Source organism: Schistocerca nitens, chromosome 9, assembly GCF_023898315.1.
Source record: "Schistocerca nitens isolate TAMUIC-IGC-003100 chromosome 9, iqSchNite1.1, whole genome shotgun sequence".
NCBI classification, from domain to species: domain Eukaryota; kingdom Metazoa; phylum Arthropoda; class Insecta; order Orthoptera; family Acrididae; genus Schistocerca; species Schistocerca nitens.
The window spans coordinates 259,411,752-259,425,608 of record NC_064622.1 but is presented as its reverse complement, the minus strand read 5'-3'; the positions used below and the strand labels follow the sequence as shown (position 1 = coordinate 259,425,608).

General features: G+C 43.9%; 1 protein-coding gene across 1 annotated transcript in view; it reads left to right on the top strand.

Moving 5' to 3' along the window:
* Positions 1 to 525: 525 nt before the first annotated feature.
* The window catches only part of LOC126203955 (uncharacterized), a 253,425-nt gene continuing 240,093 nt past the window's right edge, over positions 526 to 13,857 (top strand). Inside the window, exon 1 of the mRNA XM_049938348.1 lies at positions 526 to 831. Coding sequence (XP_049794305.1) covers positions 577 to 831 — 255 coding nt within the window. The 5' untranslated portion in view covers positions 526 to 576. The remainder of the gene's footprint in view (positions 832 to 13,857) is intronic.

Genomic DNA, 13,857 nt, shown 5'->3' with positions numbered 1-13,857 from the left:
AAACTATTTATCGTCCACGTTTCACTTCCATACAAATACTTTCAGAAACTACTTCCTGACACTTAAATCCATACTCGATGTTAACAAATTTGTCTTCTTCAGAAACGCTTTCCTTGCCATTGTCACTCTACATTTTATATCCTCTCTACTTCGACCATCACCAGTCATTTTGCTCCAGTGTAACAGACTGTTCTGTAAAAGCAAGTGAAGAGTCAGGGGATAAGTCACCCGTTACGAGGTAGGTCAAAGTAGGCGCGGTAGGGAAGTGTTTGGTCGAGCCAGCCGTGACAGCCGAGCAACAAGTGGAGGAAGCGTCAAGTGTGAGCGGAGTGAGATGGCCCGAGGCGCTCGGCGCAGCCTTCGCCGGCCACCCGGCTGGACCAACTGGCTCAGCTGTGCGGCTGGTGCCTGGTGGGGTGTGGTGGTGCGTGGTGGGGGCAGGCAGAAGCCCGCTGGACCTCCTCCGGGCGCCGCGGCCGCCGCTGCGGCTGCTGGCAGCAAGGCCACACCAGTCTGCGGCGGCCCGTCAGCCGGGCACTCAGTCAGTGAGGGAGTCGGTGAGTCGGCCTCACCACCATGTGGCTGGCCGCGTTCGGCCCACTGTTGCTCGCAGCTCTGCTCGAGGTCGCGGTCGCGGTCGCGGTCGCGGCCGCGGCCGAAGGCGCGGCGTCTGCAGCGCCGGCAGCCTCTGCCGGGACGGCGGCTTCGGCGGCGGCGGCGACTCACGGGCACCACCACCACCAGCAACAGCAGCAGGTGTCTGGCGGGAGCGTGGGGATCGCCGCTGCGCAGTCGTGGATCCCCTACCGGCACTCCGCGCTCTCTCTTCAGGTAAGGCGACAGGGCGCACACGTCCAAGTCATAACATCTGACATTTTTGTTAATGAATGTCAAGCGAGGCAGTACCTATTCCCAAAGATTTTTACTTGACGGGAAAACAAGCCATCATGTCGAAGGGAGAGGGGGCATGACCCGCCCCTTCACCACAAAACATTATTATTTTAGTCAACGCATTTACATTCGTACCTACGCCAGTTTCAAAATTCCTCAGCTCATGTTCGGAGAAGAAAGAAGCCAGAAAAGGAAGAGTCTGCACAATGCCAAGAAATTCCTTGAAATTACAGGCTATGTTTAGCAAGAACACTTGTTTGAGGGACTACTCAAGTCGATGGGCTTGCAGCTTGACTGCTTGTAGAGGCAAAGGCTGACAGTACCTGTTGTCAAAAACAAACCCGACACGGTTCCCGAGTCCCGGGATACAATCGGCGAACGATAGAATGTGGAGTGAGGGAAAACAGAAAGGGATAAACCCTTCACTAAGAAATAAACTAACAAGAAGAGTGACATCTTGACTGCGCAAAAAAGACTGGAAGAAGCATCGCCATTTACAGTCTCGCGTCGACAGTCTGCAGACTTATGTTCACAATAGTGGCAGAATATGCATAATGTTGAGTGCATGCTTCGATTTTGTAATGAAATAATGACGTCGACAAATTTGTGAAAGTGCGTGGGAATTACAACTCTTAAATAAAATGCATTATAAATCTACCGGCACTCTTCAAACTTTCGTACGAATACTTTTTCCCTGAGCTGAAATTTCTTGCACGTTACGCTAAAATGTACTAACCACTGATACAAACAAATTATTATAATATTGAAACATTTTATATATCTAACTGCTATTATCATTAAAATCGCGGGCATCTGTGTTGTGCTAAAACAAGGAGTAACGGCAAGAGAGTGGGGTAGACACTAAAAAAATGGAACCCCTCCCACCCCAATCTCCCCACCCGCCCAGAAACGAACCCTTGATTCACGCAGCGTCGTGAAGACAATTGAAGAGCTACTCTAAGCCCAACAAACGGTCTTGGCTCAAATGGCTCTGAGCACTACGGGACTTAACATCTGAGGTCATCAGTCCCCTAGAACTTAGAACTACTTAAACCTAACTAACCTAAGAACATCACACACATCCAGGCCCGAGGCAGGATTCGAACCTGCGACCGTAGCGGTCGCGCGGTTCCAGACTGAAGCGCCTAGAACCGCTCGGCCACTCCGGCCGGCCATACGGTTTTGGCTTCGATAGTTTATGTTAATGGCCGGTTGCTAGCGATATGGAGTTCCAATATTCCCGTTCACTGAGGCGTTAGGCTGAGAATGAACAGCCGTCACTAACCAGCATCGCGAGCTCTCGTAAAGCCTAACCACGGTGGCACGTTCTCTATGTTGGACACAGAGCGTGTGGAACCATATCAGTGATCTTCACCGCCCGAATTCTTGCTGTTATGAAGAAGTACACTCCCAATGTGAAGAACAAGCTGTTGACAACTGTCGTGTACACTTCCTGTTGCTTCATCCATGTAGCTACGCGTAACACAAATGCAGCCCTATTATCGTTAACTGGTTAAGCGGAAATGGTATACCTCACACAAGTACTTCTAGTGTCTGAGGTGCATCATTTAAGATTCACCGATGCATCGTTAATTCAGATGCTTCGTGTCATCATTATGGAAAAAAAATTATACATTTTCACCGGCACCAAGTACTACATCGACGTCCTTCAGCGTCAGCACGTGTGTCCTGTCAGTGCAGAGGGAACGCTTCAAGTGAGCAGAAGAAACTATGTCAAAGTCTCTCCTGTATACCTGTAGAAGGAAGGCACATCGTTGAGACTAGACAAACGAAAACTGCAGTCTTTACGACTCTCACTGCAAACCACGTATTAGTTCGTTTGCTGTTATTCTTCTGACAACTCCGAATCTTGCTTTCCACGATATTCCGTGTTAACACTAAACCTTCGCCTGTCAGGTATTGCTCAGGCAACTGTGCTGTCAACACTGAAAACCTATTATGATGTGGTCAAGGTCATTTTCTCTGTATGTGACGAGACAAAGTCTAACAGTTCAAGACTGTGGATGTAACGGATGTTATGAAGTCTTTAAAATTTCACCTACTTGGAAATGCTGACTTGGAATCTACGAAAAACCTGAGGGAATTAATGATTATGGTTTCAACCACAAAAATTCACTGAACGTAATCATCCGAACAATAACGAATCTTAATGTACTAATTCTCTGAAGACGTTAAACCATAATCTTCCTTCCTTTCATTAATATACTACGCAAACACGTCAAATAATAAGATGATGGAGCTACCACGGTTGTCACTACTATTAAGCCCAATAGGATAGAATCACGAAGTGTATGGTATTCACCTGCCTTGTCCTCTGTATAAAACTTTTACAGTATCAATACTAAGAAAACGAAACACTTCAGTTAGCTGGTAACTCACGTTCTTTTAAACGCGTCATTTTTTGCTAAACTATGATATTAATAGTTAGTGAGCGTCAAATATAGTAGATAAAGCGAAAACGTGACGTCAAAAACACTCATTAGAAGGATGTCATGAACGGCATAATCACAGAACCAGAAACAGTAAAACAGTCATGCAGGAGTACGGAACATTACCACAGAATACTTCTTTAAGATTCCATGAGGCGCTCTCTCCTCAGAGAAGCTTTACTGAGGACAGAAGCTGTTACGACGTGCCACAGGCGCTATCTCATAGCGGACGCGGTTCACGAATTGGGCTGGCCCACCAGATAACCCACTAGAAGCGTCTCCAGGTTGCGTTATTCTAAAAAATCAAAGTCAATAATTTCGGTCTGTGACGTCCGCTGCTGGTCTGTCATACTGGAGCAAAAAACACAGTATCAATTAAACACGTTTTAATCTGTCACACTAACGATTAATAATTTCAGTGCCGTGAATTAGTCTGATTACATAAAAGGCCGAGTCTGAAGTATCTGAACTACTATACTTCTTATAACAAAAAGAAGAAATTATTTACTTTAAAATCGATGTTTTTTCTTAGACAGCCACTCTCTAAAATATGCACTGGTAAAGCGCCAGATGTCTACAGGACATTTGTGATCGGTTAGTCTTCTGCCACACATTCACTGCTGTCAATATTAAGATCGAAGATACTGTAGTGCACAAATATGAAAATTCTGCGAAGAATAAAAGCGTTTTTATTTACATATACGCAGCTTTATTCTTAACTAAGTTAGTCTTATTTCGTCATGGCTAGCCACATTTCAAGTAATACCTAAGAAGTGTCCAGCGTACACTCTGTATTAAATAAACACGATGTAACTGGTGTCTGTGCAGATAATTTTATATGTGGTACCTTGATATGTTCACACATCAGTATGTTGATTATATTTTTCCGCATCTAACAACATTCCCACAAATACATCACAAACTTTACGTCCTGATGTTTTCTGCATGGTCGAACCTGTCCATACGGCCATCTGCACCACTAAGTGGACTACGCCTGTAACTATGGACTACACGTTTGCGTCCATGTTTCAACACCTGACTTGCTGTTCGGAGAAAATATGTATTAATGGTTTGCTCTAGCCAAATGTACTTAGAGATATTATCCAACTATAGAACATACAATTTGAAATAGCTATGATTATTAGTATGCCAATGACGTAAATACTGATGTAATATTATTCAGTGCAGCGTCCTCTGCCACCAAAAAATTATCTGCAGTTCCACCCGTTACTCTCTGTATAACCACAGTAGTATGGACAGTGCACCGTGGGATCCTCATTGAAAATAAGCAGAAGTTGTGGGGGCACTTACGTGTCTCATTCTTTTGTTCTTTTTTGTAACAGAATGAACCATTTTTGTGTGTAATATTTGCACGTGGTACAAGAACTGCGTGTTGACAAAGTGGTGGATGTGTAAGCTTCATGAGCAAACCGTGTCTGCGTAGTAGTGTACGTGTTTAACGTCGAATGAAAGTAGTAGCATAGGCAGAGTGGGTTGGCGTTTCGTTCGAGATCGAATACTACTACAATTTGACGAGCGTAGGCGTAAAAATTACTTGTGTCGCTGCTGGATCTTGTATTCGCCTTAGTATTTAGAGAAGCAACGGGAAAGCTAAATCAAACAGCTTGAAACAATTAAAGCTGCCACTCCTAAATGAGTGTTCCGTGTCTTAAACAGCGTCCCACTTCGCCCACAGTAACCTAGGAGTAAATACGGGTATACACTGGACACCTTAGCGAAATTGTGCTTCTTCGTTTCTGTAAATTTCAGGGTTTTGATGAAGAATCTATTCAACTAAAAGCCATTGCGACACATAAGAGTACTATAAATACAAGGTGTTTGTAAATGCGTTTCACATACTTTGAGTGGTTGTGATTGGTGGCGAATGCAAGACATGGGTAAGTGAAATATATAATTATACACATTGTTTTTTTAATTTGCTGGCTTTCCGGATGCACGCATACAGCTCAATAGTGCAATGTCAATTACGACGATACGAAAGTAAGGAGAACACAAAACCCAGTCACCGAGCGGACAAAATCTCCGACTCGGCCGAGAATCGAATCTGAGTCCCTACAGTTAAGCAATCCGCCGCGCTGACCGCACGGCTACGGAAGCGGATCATTATACATTTGTTCCTGTACTATTCCTATTGGAATCTGAAAATTATTGTCCATAGTACAAGCCCTTAAAGATTATATTTTGTACTGAACTTCAGATGCAATGTGGAAAGAATTGAGAAGACTGTGTGCAACGGATCTTAGATGAAAGCTTACAAAGACTAAGAAATTGCCATGTATACCGCGGGTAAAATATACGAAATAGTGTACATTTGTAAATACGCCCAATGTGCTGTAAGGCTGTAAGAAACTTCAAGTTAAAACTTTTGGCGTAGTATTCGCGGGTTAAATTATCTTCAAGTTCGGTGTATCATTTCAAGGTAAGGACACCTGTTTGACAAACATGGCGTTACATTCCATTATGAATTCACGGTCTATACATAGGAGGAAGGTACACAGTGCAGGCCATACGCCTACGTATGTACTCATTAAGCTAGTGTGCAACGTGTGGTAGTGGTGTAAGTAGTATTGCAGTATTTTTTCCCGCAATTCCTTTTACACAGTGTACAGGAAGAAACATTGTGATAAGCGAGAATTTCTCCAATTTTACAGATTTTCAGATTTAGGAAGGTGTGCTTCCAGAATTTCTTGAAACGTCTCCTACTGCTTTTTGTTGAGGATTAAGCATTTCCGTGAGGCAGCGTGCAGATCATCTTTGGACCTCCCCCCCCCCCCTCTCTCTCTCTCTCTCCCTCTCTCCCCCCCCCTCTGTCTCATTGCCCCTCTCCCTCTCTGCCCCACCCCCTCTAATCCGACTTTGTGAGTGTCCCAGGCCGTCCAACAATAGTAAAGAAACGAAAGGGCTTTGCAAACTGATACCTTCGTGATGAATTACACTTCCTTAAAATTTTTTCAATAAATCTCACTTCGTAATTTGCCTTCCCCACGACTAGATTTACGCTGTCGCTCCGCCTTAAAGCGCTACAGAGATATACGCCAACATATGATTGACATTGTTTCCAGTCACCAATCACCTACCGTTTAGGTAATAGCTATTGCACCCTTTTGTGTATTTATGCGATTCACATTAAATTTAATTTTGCTGTGGCCCAGTTGGCCAATCTTTCAGACACGTGCTGATCAGTCCACAAACCCATTGGTACACGAGTAGTGCGCAAGGGCAACTTGTGTGATAATGTTTATTGCTCATGACGCTTGCAGCAGATACATTCAATACTGATGATGTCAGCGGAGAATTGCGGCACACGTTGATGGCTCGCAGTTAGCGAACTTTGTTTACTGGTCTAACGAACTGGGAGTCTCTGGCGCTTATTGGACAGGCGTGTGTTTACAGATCCGCCAGTAGTTCGGCTGTGGTCTAATCGCCGCCCTGAATGCGTGTATTCAGGCGCGAGGAATACACGCCGGCGCCGAGCTGAGGAAACAGTGATAACTCTTGTGACAGTTGTAATCAGCGCCGCTGTTGTATCTATATAGCTGGCGCTCTGTCAATAGCGTTGGCGCCTAATGTGGGACTTGGGGGTGGCAGACGCGGCTAGGGACAGATTCCAACGCATGGAATTCTGTCCACAAAGAAGGAAACCTTCCTCAAAAGTCATATAAAACTGAACTTAAGTACCACAATAGGTAATAATTATTTAATTGGTTCAAAAGAATTTTTTTTTCTTAAATGCGAGCTTCGTTTAGTAAACGGCAAGGATACGTGAAACACTTATGTTTTGCCTGGAGTGCCAACGAGTTTCAGAGAAAGTAATTTCGACATTCATGGTGTTTCAACTTTTTTTAGGATTGCCAGCTTTTTATACAGCGATATTTTTCTATTCCCACACGCCCTTCCTAACACACACGTGAAAAAGACTATCGCTGCTAAACAGTGTGGTACATTTTTAAATACACTCAATGAACTTCATACAAAGTTTAACTGATCTTCGCATTTATCAGTAAAAGCGTTCATTTCGTCTTGCTGCGGGCAACTTCATATGCGCTTAGCTATTGCGTGGCATTCTAAAACATCACTTACACGTATCAGAATGTAAGCAGCTTGTATAAATCATAATGCAAGCAATCCGACGTTAATTGAGCCAGCGAAGTGTACTGACATATCACAGTGGGCGCATCATCACTAGTCTTGGATAATAAATGCTATTTTGGAAGTGTATGTTTGAAAACTACACTGAGCTGACAGAAGTCAAACGATACCTCCTCATATCGCGTCGGACCTCCTTTCGCCCGGCCTAGTGCTGTAACTCGAAGTAACATGGAATCAACAAATCTTTGGAAACCTCCTGCAGAAACATTGAGCCATGCTGCTGCCTCTATCGGCGTTCGTAACTGCGGAAATGTTGCCGGTTCAGGATTTTGTGCACGAGCTGACCTTTAGATTATGTCTCATAAATGCTTGATGGTATTCATGTCGGGCGACCAGTGCGACCAAATCATTCGCTCGAACTGTCCGGAATGTTCTTCAAACCAATCGCCGACAATTGTGGCCCGGTGACAATGGCACATTATCATCCATAAAAATTCCATCGTTTTCTGGAACATGATGGCTGCAAATGGTCTCAGAGCAGCCGAACACACAGATTTTTAGTCAATGATCAGTTCAGTTGGAACTGAGGACCCAATCCATTCCATGTAAACGCAATCCACACCATTATGGAGTCACTACCAGCTTGCACAGTGTCTTTTTGATAACTTTGGTCCATGGCTTTGTGTGGTCTACGCCATACACTAACTCCACATTTAGCTCTTACCAAATGAAATCGGGACTCAGCTAATCAGGCCACGATTTTCCAGTCTAACGTCCAAGCGATACGGTTATGAGCCAGGAAAGGCGACGCAGGCGTTGTCGTGCTGTTAGCAAAGGCAATCACGTCGGCCGTGTGCTGCCATAGCCCATTAACGCCAGATTTCGCCGCATTGTCCTAAAGGTATGTTCGTCGTATGCCCCACATTGATTTCTGCGGTCATTTCATGCAATGTTACTTGTCTGTTTGCACTGACAACTGCATCCAAACGCAACTGCTCTCGGTCGTTAAGTGCATGCCGACGGCCACTGCGTTGTCCGTGGTGAGGGGTGATGCTCGAAATTTGCTACTTTCGGCGCCCTCTTGACACTGTGGATCCTGGAGTACTGAATTCGCTAACGATATTCAAAATGGAATGTTCCAGGCGTATAGCTCCAACTAACATTCCACGTTGGAAGACCACCGCGTTTACGGTCGTAATTACGTCGGACACGTTTTCACATGCGTCACTTGAGTAGAAACGATAGCTTCGCCAGGGCATTGCCCCTTTTTATCTTGTGTACGCAGAGCTACCTTTATTTGTAATTATGCATATCGCTATCCAATGACTTGTCACTTCAGTATATACACGAGTTAAATGTAAATTGATTACTTTAGCAAGAACGTTATATGTTCTCCACTGGATGTGCTTTCATTCTGACGATCGAATGAATGCTGCAGTTAATGGTTCAAGTGGCTCTAAGCACTATGGGACTTAACATCTGAGGTCATCAGTCCTCTAGAACTTAGAACTACTCAAACCTAACTAACCTAAGGACAGATGTTTAGTCCCATAGTGCTCAGAGCCATTTGAACCATTTGAAATAAAATAAAGTGTTTTGGAGTGGTTAAGATTCTATTTTAGGACTCACTGTTGTGTACTACCTGAGAAGATACGTTAAGACCTTCGCTTGTCTCACTTCATGTTCGTTTAACGGCGGTGAAAGTAAAACGCGCCTCCTTAAAACGCAGAGCAGATACAGCGCTATGCATCTACAAACAAGTATTTCTGTCAGAGGAGGCTACGTCGAAAGCTCGACAAACGAACAATCCACGGACGAAGCATGCAAGCGGTGAACGGGAAGCACCTTGACAACTGTTGGAGGCCAGCGGTGATGGCGAAGGCAGTGACACGGCGGCTTACGTCATAGCTGACGCCGCGTCATGACTGCGAGATCCACACGCAGGAAGAATGCCTAGGAACTCGACCGTGCCGACAAAGAGTACGAAATAAAACTGTGTGTCTGACTATGGGAATAACTCCGAAGAAACACAGACACGCACGACAATTACAAGGTGGCTTTACCGTCGACAAAATGTACGTGCCTCTCAAGCTGATTAGGTATGGGTACTTCATAAATACTACACGTAATTATAATGTATGTAACAGCTTCGAAGCTGTCATTCGGTATGACGCCGCTTAGGCAGACAGTTTATTTATTTAGGAGTTTTTGATTTCGCTTCGCGTGGAACGCCGTTCCACAGTATTCTGCGGTACAAAAATTCCAGGTCAGCGAGAACAGAACAACTCGACCGCTGACGTATTTTTTTTTCTCAGAACTGTAGATATTCCGTTTCATCGTGTATTAAATCATCGACTTGCTCTGATCTTTTAAGCACTAACATATCCTTTGTTGTCTAGAATGTATGCCAGCGATTCACCCTTATCGTTAAAATGCGCTCTGCAAGAGCGTTGCTTGGCGGATTATAGAAGAGTATCACTAAGAATGGGTTACTTACAATCACTAAACTGTTCACTTTATTACGAATACTCGGCTCTTATGACCTCTGTTGCTTATTCCCTCACCGTTCTGTTCTGGTACGACTAATGAAAGGAGGGAAATATGAAGTTCCTCTCAACATCAAGGCCTCTACTGTAGGAGAATACGTTTATGAGCGAGCCTGGTGTCGAAATGAATCTTGAACCAGGAAGGGCTCCCTATATGAGAGTCTCCTCAGCACGACGACTGTGCTACTGACGCCAACTTGCAGTGAAACGAATATACGAAAGAAATTTGGTAACTTTACAATTTAGCATATAGCCGATATACAGTGTACTGGAAAGGAAGCACTAAGTCAGTTTCACAAAGACGCATAAAAATCTGTCGTGATCTTTACAGAGGGCCCATCCGAGAAATCGCCACAAAGAACACCTACACATACATTTCTTCTTCAATTCAAAAGACAATCTGTGAACTACTTTTTGTACAACGTGAAAGTCGGGGAGCAGGTGCTTCCCAGGTAAACATCTCAAACGTCTCGCTACCCAGTTTCGTACCTGCAACAAGGAAGGCGTTTTCTTGTATAGGGATATTAGCGACCAACACCATTCCAGAGCGTTTAGAGTTCAACGGCGATTCCGCAGCGCTGATAATTCGCCGTCTGCGAAAAGTGGTGACGACTGTCGTACACTATGTACTGTCCGCCACACATGAACACACAGATATTAAAGACGACGAAAGCACGCCGTAGTGGCCGTGCGGTTCTAGGCGCTGCAGTCTGGAACCGCGAGACCACTACGGTCGCAGGTCCGAATCCTGCCTCGGGCATGGATGTGTGTGATGTCCTTAGGTTAGTTAGGTTTAACTAGTTCTAAGTTCTAGGGGACTAATGACCTCAGAAGTAGAGTCCCATAGTGCCCAGAGCCATTTTTTTGAAAGACGACGTAAGATGCCTTTAGTGTTTCAAAACGATGGTACGTCTATGATAGCCCTAAAATCCTGCTCTTTCAAGCATAGAAAGGTGACTTTTCTTCACACCCAGTGAACGTAGATAGGGTCCGTGCCTCTCAAAAACCACTCACCAAAAAAGTGTTTGGAAAACAATGGCAGTAGAGGCACTTACAGACATCCGTGAAAAATCAGGAACCCATTGTACATTTTCCTCGGTTTGCCAGCATGATTGTGCGGATGTGATGGACGCCATCGGTCGACGCAGTCCGTGACAATTCCCCAGCGCCGCCTGCCACTGGGAACAAGGTTAATCCCCTCGTCTGCAGTCGCTGTTCTATTCCCCGCGGAAGCTACGCCTCGCTAGATAAGCCGCGACCAACCAGTAGTCTGTTTTGCCGTCGTCCGTATCGCCCTCCTCCGAACCGCAACAGCGGTCAAACGCAAGAAGTTAACCCATCACCTACTACTCGGCGAAGTGTACGGAAGTCTCTATCCGAGTGGTAGCACTGTCATATTTCTGCCTGAGGATAGGGAAAGGAGGTAGCGACGGACAACAGTAGTCTTACAAGTGGGTCGCTGTTAAACGCTACACGTCTATTCGCCACAGTAGAACAATTGAACAATGACCGGCACTTCCATATGACGAACACTTATCGCAGACAACATCTACTCACAGCGTAATGTAAATCATTTCCCGTTTCGTTTGAATAAACTTCAGCCTGCTTTAATTCTGACGCATCGTAATAATCGAATGTAATATTCTCTTTGTAAACTTTTTCGCATACGTAACGGCGCATTTATTTAGGCACCTTCAAAACCAAGTCTCGTGGGGAGAACATTGTTTCTGAGAGCCTCCTTGCTTCCCCTTCCATGATGGGCGTGAAAGACTCTCAATTACCATTTTTACGCAAACAAGTTGGTCAGTTTCGAGATATGTCAAACCACGAAGACTATTTTCTAGATGTACTAGAATTGGCTAAACGAGATTCTTAGCAAAATACGGGAAATATCACTTCTAGAAGTGCGCGAGAGTTCGGTAATGAATAAAAACTCTGCACTTCAGAATACGGGGGGGAAGCGCGAAGACAAGTCCCACTCCTGAACACTGCGCACCACCTGCTGTAATTTGCAATCCACTGACTTGCCAATTCCGTCACTTCGTTTGTGAGTACCGTCATTCGATTTACCATCAAGTCATCATCAATAGCTTTAACCCTTAACTACACCCGGTATTTAGACTGACGTTAGTAACTTCGTGGGATAGTTTTCGACTCCAAAAACAAAACCCTCTGAAACTAACTAACTGCTATGTTTCTCGAAACTGTTGTTGACGAATCAATAAAAGAAATGCTTGTATTTACGAAAAATTAATCTTTATTAAAACAGGAAACATGACCTTACCAACATTGACCTCTTAAACGGAACCTTTGGAATTAACTTAAAAAAAGAAAAAACTGAAAACCTACTTAATTTTTGTTTAGAGCCATGTTTTGACATGAAGTGATGATCAATTAAGTAAACTATAAACAAAAAAATAAACGATGACTTTCAATAAAAGATGATAGTAGGTATGTAAACGAATCAAACAACCACTTATTTTCGGCCATCACAATCAAGGCATACCTTTTTGTCAATGGAATTGTCGCATCGTTACACCTTTGATTTTTGGGTGACTCGGTCGCGGTTGCACTTGCACTGCAGATTCATCCTCCCTGGTATCGTTTTCGAAATTTTTGCAAAGAACTTCGTCCATTGCAATCTACGAATCTCTACAAAAATTTCCGGAATACATTTCCCTCTTTGATATTTGCTTTGATCAATGCAGTGCCGGCTTATTTTATAAAATCTTGGTGCACCATCTTGCTACTCGTTTTTATACAAGTTTTTCCGTAAAAATAGCCCGACTGTCTTAGTACTTCTTGGTTTCTTTACGAACATTCTCGTCTTCTGGCCCTTCAACGTCCTCTATTTCGCGGTCAGTTTCGCGGGTAGATATTTTTGTTTCAATGTCACTAAACCTGACTGCACCTTGAAAAGAATCTGGCGTATCTAATGACTCAGTAGTCTCAACAATAGCTCGAAAATTTGATGATCATTCGAACGTTGCTCCCTTCTGTCTTAAAACAATTAAAAAGAATTTCTTATGGAAAGTAAGGAAAGTAAAGTTTATAACTTCATGAGGTAGATTTCGACACGAAGTGGTACGTACCTACGGAAATAATGATCGCATATGCCTACATAATGCAAAAGCGCAGCGGGTATTAAGATTACAGAGAAGCTGAGTGGCAACGCTGCAGTAGGAACGGAAATTTAAACGAAATAGCGACGCATGGGGTAATAAATTAACCCACGAATACAGTTAAGGGTTAAACCTGGTGACGAGCTATGCTTGCACTGCGAAGTGACGGCGCGCAATACGTTGAATTGGAACTTGACTTAACCTGGTCAGATGACAAAAGTCGCCGCCGCAACATCCGAGCATATGGTTCGCTTAGTGGACTAATATACTCCTCAAATTGGTTTCAGTTCAGGAAAATAACACCAGTATACTGAATTATCCATTCTTTGCTACTTTCACACACTGTTTATTTTAACGAAATACAGCACTGTGTTGTGTGTGGCAAGAAACGTTTTTATGACAGTTAAATCTTCATTAATTATTTATGCACAGCCTTATTTCGAGAGTATAAAGGCAATTACCATCACTGAAACAATACGAACGTCAAGGGTGTCAACAAAAGGCTTTGTACGTAGAGTGATGGAGGCTACAGGCGAGTCACATAATGACGGTACATTAACGACAACCTGTAATTTTTAACGCAGCTCTTAATTGACCTCTTACAATAATTTCATTCCCGTTATCCTCTTGAACATTCCTATACTGAATATGACAATCTAGTGGCGGTGCTGAGAAAATTACATTACAAAGGAAGCTCGGTTGACGCCTAGTGGGCCGTCGACTTCTAAGTGCTTAGAA